General features: G+C 43.5%; 1 protein-coding gene across 1 annotated transcript; it reads right to left on the bottom strand.

Annotated features, from left to right (window-relative positions):
• Positions 1 to 943: 943 nt before the first annotated feature.
• On the bottom strand, positions 944 to 1,999 carry LOC127013048 (C-C chemokine receptor type 8-like). Its single transcript, XM_050891609.1, has one exon. The coding sequence runs from the start codon at positions 1,997 to 1,999 to the stop codon at positions 944 to 946; it is 1,056 nt and encodes a 351-aa protein (XP_050747566.1).
• Positions 2,000 to 7,121: the final 5,122 nt, after the last annotated feature.

Below are 7,121 nucleotides of genomic sequence, written 5' to 3'. Positions count from 1 at the left end.
CAAAAATCAGTAAAAATATCCTTTCCTTATCCTAATCTAGGCTTGCGAGTCATTAGAAGGACTTTCAGGAGCCAAGACAAAAAGCTGCAGTTAATATGTTTATTCAAAGCAAACATTTCTAAAATGGCAGAAAATGGAGAAGGAGACAGAGCCTACATGCTACATGCCATTTTGTGGTGTTTACGTTTAGTAGCGAGTGCTGGGGTTGGAGGTTCCACACCTCCAGCGGTGATGCAGACTACCAGGCTGCTTTGATGACGACATATTCGAGTGTATGGGCGTTTACGATGATAAGTATAGGGGGCACCTGGAGCTGTTGCTCTGCTATTTTTGAAGGTATCACCACCAAAGGCTGCTTTGGGCGGCAGCAGCTCCAGGGACCCCCCGGCTGTGCCCCTGGGAGCGTCCCACAGCAAAGCAACAGGGCCCTGAGCTGAAGGGCATCTTTACCTGGGAGCTGAAGCAAAGGGAGAATGGTGACAGTGGCTGAGGTGATTCCCTCTTTGCAATGTGAAGTAATCCCATGTCTGTCCTCTTCCCCGCTTCCCAGAGGGGTGTCCCATGCCTGTCCCAGGGATGTAGGGATTCAGGTATGGAACAGCTTCCACAAGGCAGAGCATATTTGAGGCAGAAGCGATGCTTTCATCAGAGGAGAAAGTAAATACTAGAGGAAGCACCTTGCTTGCTGAAATGTATTAAAAGAGCTCTAAAACGTAATTAAAAATCATTCTGTGGCAAGCTTGTAAGGTCACCATTTTACAAACGCACTGGTGCTCTTAGGAAAGTAATGTTGCCACTTGTTATGCCGTAGTTCACAGCATATCCCAAAAGGAGGTATAGGTATACTGATCATCCCCAGAGGATGCTGCACACATGGTACAACCTCCAAGGCCACATCAGACCTTAGGCCAACTACTCACACCAGAAGGCAGCTCAGGTGGGCTCACAGGAACCCTGCGCTGTCAGAGCAGCCGGAGAGCTGGGTGGGTGCTGGAAATGACTGACCAGCCCCGGCACCTCCGATAGGGCTGGAGAGGACACAGACACAGGACTGAAGTAGTCCTTTAAGATGGGCCTTGAATGTCACCCCAGCAAAGGCATAGATCAAGGGGTTCAGGCAGCAGTGGATGAAGGAGACAGTTTCCGTCAGCTGCAGGGCCAGGGCTATCTGGTAGCTCGCCTTGCAGTCATTGATGATGTGCAGGGTCTGCAGAGAGTCTAGGAACAGCGCGATGTTGAAGGGAGTCCAGAAGAGGAAGAAAACAATGACGATGATGAAAATCATCTTGATCGCCTTGATCTTGTTCCGATTTTTGCATTTTTGCAGGTTTTTCAGTATCTGGGCATAGCAGCAAATGAGGACGCTAAGGGGAATCAAGAGGCCTAAGATATTGGCCGTAAACTGAGAAGCGACCTTCCAGGTATTGTCGCCTGGGGGGTATGTGGTGACACACTGCACAGACTGCTCGATTTCCAGCTGCTGGTTGAACACGATGTTGGGTACAGAAGCCAAGCCAGCCACCAGCCACAGGATTAAACTGATAATTATGCCACAAGAGGCTGTCCGTATCCTCATGGCATAGACAGCATGGACTATTGCTATATACCTGTCTATGCTCATGAGGGTTATAAAGAAAATACTGCTATAAAAACCTGTGTAATAAATGCCAGCCATTATCTTGCACATAGCGTTGCCAAAAACCCACTGGTCTGAAGCGTAGTGGGCTTGGAAAGGGAGAGGCACAACGAAGAGGAGATCGGAGGCTGCAAGGTTCAGCAGGCAGATGTCAGTCATCGTCGTCAGCCTTTTCCTGGTCAGAAGAACCCAAAGGACCAAGGAGTTTCCCAGAAGGCAGAAGACAAACACAAGGCAGTAAAGAATCGGCAGAAAGAGGGATTTAAACCTGCGAAAGCCATTTTCTTCATTGCACGGAGCAGTGTTTTCATCATATCCATAGTCGTATTCTGTTGTGCCAAGGAACTGGCTTGTGGGATTCATCTCAGATACCTGTGCAGGAAAGAGCAAGGGATAAATGGCTGGCTGTCCCAGCACAGGACTCCCAGGGTGGCTTCTGCCTCTCTTGATGCCTCATCGAGCCCGTGGGTCAGCCTCCAGGCAGAGAGGGATTGCAAAATGCAGTCTCGGTCTCACTGGCTGCACAAGAGCAGCTGTACCACCCAAAAGGCTGCACGTGCAGCCTGCCACTCGTTCCTATACATGTCTAAGTATGAGCACTAGGATGCTCCCGGTTTCCTCAAAACTGCCTCAGTGCCAGTGAGTTAGCCCCTCATCATTATAGTGACAGGGAAAAATTAATGCTCTGAATAGTTGTAATGGTGCAAAACAGTACAAAACCTGCATCTGATCTAAGAATCTGGATTTTCTTGTGCTCCCTGAGGTGGGGAAGCTTTTTGCCTGTAGCATAAAGACCCTTACAAAAGTGTCTCCACTGAAGAAGCCATCACCCAGCAGCATAACCACATTTTTAGCTGAGCTGATCAGGGCTAGATACTGTCAAGGAGTGCAGATACATGTAAGCTAGTTTTCCATGGGTGGGTGCAGGATCGCATACAAAAAACTTCTGCAGCAGCAAGGAGTTTGCAGGGCTACACTTGTAGTGCCGAGCTCTGGGCTGCCGCAGCGAGGCTGCCACTGACCTCTGGGTTAGCTGGTGAGCAGCTTGGCTGTGCCTGTTGCTAAAACACAGCAGTTTATTGCTCCTGCTTGTTCTGCCCAACATAAATTTTCTTGTTTAGAGAACACCAAAACGATCAGGAGGGGTGTTTCCTCTCTGTCATTTCTGAAGAATTGCAATGAAGACAGCTTTAAAACAGTCTGACCTGCTCTCCAAAAGTGAGTCAGTGCTTTAGCCACCGTTTTTTTTTTCCAGATGTCACATCATGACCCCTATAAAAGAGGATCTGGTTTGCAGAGTTAAGTGTTCACATTTTAAGAAGTAATGGTTCTTTCAAAAGACACTATTTCAAAGGAGTTTGCCTCGTCACTGCTAAGACATTTGCATGTTTATTGTGCACTGCACCTATGTTATGCTTGCATACAGGTTGATCACGTCTTGAAAGCGCTTCAAAGACACAGTTTCCAGGAGGAAAGAATCATTTGTAATAGTAATTGCTATTAAGCTGTAGCAATAATATGAATGAAAGTGATTAATTCATTAAAAGTAGAGGACATGCTCTCCTGAGTTAAAAATTGCTGCTCGGGTATACGAAAAGAGAGAGAACGGTGAAAACTTTCATATTGACGAGGAAGGAATCAGAATTCACCCCTTCTTGCCTGTCTGTGCCACCTTGTGCAAGGAAACAGGACGATCTGTATGCACAGCACAGAGGGGTGCTGGAGTCAGTGTTCGTCCTCTGCTCCAAGTATGGATGCTGCTCATGCCTCACTGACCCGCCTCAGCTTTTCTTGGGGCACCAGGACTGTTTCCACCAAAGTCACCTGGCACGTGCAACGCAGGGAAACCTGTTTCAAATACAGCACTCAACCCTATGGAGTTCCTTGTTCAGAAATAACGAGTAATGAGAGAAAAGCAGTGCTGCGATCTACGTTGATAGCGTAATTCTTTCCTATATTGAGTTTTCAGCTGTAGGTAGGACATCTGCATTATTAATTTCAACTTTGTTTTCATGCATAAACCCCTAAATATCGAGATGTTGAGTCACTAGATAAGGGCTGTTCATGCAGCAACAGATACGGGTAGAAAATATTTCCTGCTAATTCTTTTAATGTGTGACCCCAACACACTCTGATTGTAAGCATTGCAGCGATGTCTTGCCTTTCTTAATTGCCTGTCAGGGACCCCTTAAAAGCAGTCCATAGATTCAACAACCAAAAGTAAAAAAATTTCAAAAAATAATTAATACTGTGTTATAGATATATAGATATATAGATATATGAATATGTAGATAGATACAGATACATATAGATTTATAGATATGATGCATCTGATTTTGGCAAAATTCAAAAGTGTTTTTCCTGGGCTGAACAGAGACTGGAGATGCTCCACTTCAGACTTTCAGACTGCCTTTACACTGTTAATACCTTTGGCAGCTTCCAACCAGGGCACAGCGTTTTCCATTTTCTCGCCTCTCCACATCAGTCGGCAAAACAGTCAAACTGAAAAAGCAGTTTTCCAGAGGGTATCGAGAGAGAGATAGCTGCTGCAGGTCCCTTTCCCCTGGTTGCCAAAGTTAGCCCATTACTTTTAAGAGTAGCACATTAAATGTGGATGGACTTTACCTTTGACAGCAAGAAGCCTCTACTCTCTCAGTTGGCGCCGGTCCCCTTCTCCTTCTACCGTGTCCTTGTCCTCTCTCTCAGGCTCGGGAGTTTCCAGGAGGTTTACTCCATCACTTGTGGAGATGGCTGAGATTTGGTGATATGTGGGCGTTGAATGGGCAGCTGCCAGTTACAGAACAGGTTTTGAGGCAAATAGAAGATTTTGTAACTGCGATAAACAGGAAAAGAGGTGAGAAGGCTTACAAACACGTTCTGAAAAACAAAAATCAAATACGGCTCTTTTTGAAGACAGTAGAGGTAGCACATGAACAGGTGTTCTCCTTTTAATGCATTTGCTAAACCCCCTTCTTCATAGCCACCCCTGATTTAAGCGAAAAATTTGAAAGTTCAGATGTCTCCATTACAGAACACACCCTAATAAATTTGCAACTTTTTACAGAAGCTGATATATCATTTCTGAGTCACATTATTTTAGTTTTTCGTTTTCTTCAACTAATATCAACTTGTATACTGCAGTCTGGTTATGTCCCTCCCCATTAGTAATGTATTAACTTTCTGAGCAAAATAAGAACTCACAGCTACTGATACCTCTTTGCAATCATTTTTTAAGCAGCTTTTATTCAAGTGGAGATATTTCAGAGTTTCTTTGCTACCTTGGGGTTTTTTTAAGTATATTTTAGTGCATTTAGGATACATGATCAAGGACAAAATATTGAAACAAGGACAGGCTTGAAATTTTTTTATTTTATTCAGTAACTTTAATTATTTTTGTTTTGTGTAATACTGTAAACTGTGGTGCTTTATAAGTCAGCCAAATGATATGCTTTTCATCCATTAATCTCAACAAGCAGAATTTTCCTGATTTATAGGAGCACAGAGAATGCAAGAGATTTGCCCAAGAGCCCCAAACAAGTATGTGGCAGATCCAAAGCATGACTGTTATTAAAGTTATTAACCTGTTCTTTGGTAGCAGCTAGCAGCTCCAATCCAAAGTAGCCTTCCAGCTTGCTGACTGTTGCATAAACAAATAGTGAAAGAGAGTCCCGAAGAAGAGAAGAGCTAAATACTGCAGGCAGACAAAAAAAAAAGTGAGAAAATGGGCTGGGTAAAAAAAAAAGTAACCTAATAAAGGACCTGGCACTAGTCAGTAGCACAGTCAGAAGGAAAATACCTGTCCCTTGAGGTATTCAAAATGCTACCGATGACCACAGCATCACCCTGCCTCCAAGTACCCAATTGGTCTTATTACAAAAGAGAGACCAGCTCCTCTTTTTGCATTTTTTTTTTTTTTCAGAATTAACTTTTGAACATTGTTGTAACAGAACTTTATTTTATTCTATTCTCTTATCGCGGTTTAACTCCAGCTGGCAACTAAGCACCACACAGATGCTTCCCCCTCCCCCCTCCCAGTGGGATGGGGAGGAGGAGTTAAAAAAAAAAAAGGTAAAACTCATGGGTTGAGATAAGAACAGTTTAATGACTAAAGTACAATAAAATATACTACTAACTAATAATAATAATATAATAATAATAATAATGAAAAGAAATATAACAAAAAAAAAAAGAATTAAAACCCAAGAAAAGACAAGTGATGCACAATGCAATTGCTCACCACCCGCTGAGCGATGCCCCAGCAGCAATCCGCGCCTCCCGGCCAACTCCCCCCTCTTTCTATACTTGGCATGACATTCTATGGTATGGAATAGCCCTTTGGCTAGTTGGGGTCAGCTGCCCTGCCGATGCTCCCTCCCAGCTTCTTGTACAGCTGCTTGCTAGCAGAGCATGGGAAAGTGAAAACTCCTTGACTGAAGAGAAGCGCTACTTAGCAACAACTAAAACATCAGTGTGTTATCAACAGTCTTCTCACACTAAATCCAAAACACAGCACTGTAGCAGCTACTAAGAAGAAAATTAACTCTATCCCAGCTGAAACCAGGACATCTCTATGTATTAATTATATGATTGATTATGTCAATAGTATGTCCTGCTGTTACAAACATACAGTACAACATAATGTAACAACTCCATTCTATTTACTTTTTTGTTTAGAAATCAATGAGGTCAGCTTTCGTTATTTCTTCTTATGATCAAAACATCAACCAATTAAAGATGCCCCCTTTTCCATTGGATGCTTTTTGCATTAGTTTGGCTGATAAGTTATTAACACATAAAAAAATTGAACAATAGTTTGACATGAGACCAATAAAAGAATGAAATATATCTGCATTTTAAAACATTTATACATATTCTAAAATGAAAAAAAATCTTCCATTTTTTCTTGAGTTATTTTCTGTTTTATGTATTATGATTTTGCAAAAAGATTTCAGTTCATTCAAAATGTGTATTTTTTAATTGAGAAATCTTCCAGCTATATATTTTCACCAGCCGCAATTCTGCACGGCCAGGCAAAGTGGGGCATGAAGCTGGAAGAGCGCAGCAGGGAAACGTCAGAGGAAACGCTGCGTTGGAGAAACCTGGAGCAAGTGAGAAGGTGCCGAGGACCTTAAAGGCAAGGAAAAGAGCTTGAATTCAGGTGAAAAAATATAAGATACAAGTGAGCAGGCCTGGCGACTGCTGTGGTTGGAGCATGGCTGGCTGCTGTACTTTGGGCAGACCAGAGAGGACTGCGCTGGGCATATAGGTAACAGCCTGGAAATAAGGAGAGGGAGGAAAAAATTGTGGTGGTGCCAGTGTTTTGGAGGGAAACAGCAGAATTACAGAGTCTGATGTAACATTTCCAAGAGCAGCTTTGCTGTGTTTTGAGAAGTGAGATACACGTTCGAGTCCCTGGCCCTGCCTGGCTTCCAGAAAGGTTTACGTGCCTGCGCCGCTTCTGGGGTGGTCGGTGTTCCTGACACGC

This window comes from Gymnogyps californianus, chromosome 2, assembly GCF_018139145.2.
Source record: "Gymnogyps californianus isolate 813 chromosome 2, ASM1813914v2, whole genome shotgun sequence".
Classification (NCBI taxonomy): domain Eukaryota; kingdom Metazoa; phylum Chordata; class Aves; order Accipitriformes; family Cathartidae; genus Gymnogyps; species Gymnogyps californianus.
The sequence above is the reverse complement of the archived record's forward strand: the minus strand, read 5'-3'. Positions and strand labels throughout refer to the sequence as shown.

Bases quoted from the DNA above. Each gene is read 5' to 3' on its own strand.
- LOC127013048 (XM_050891609.1), bottom strand. From the start codon at position 1,999: ATGAATCCCACAAGCCAGTTCCTTGGCACAACAGAATACGACTATGGA.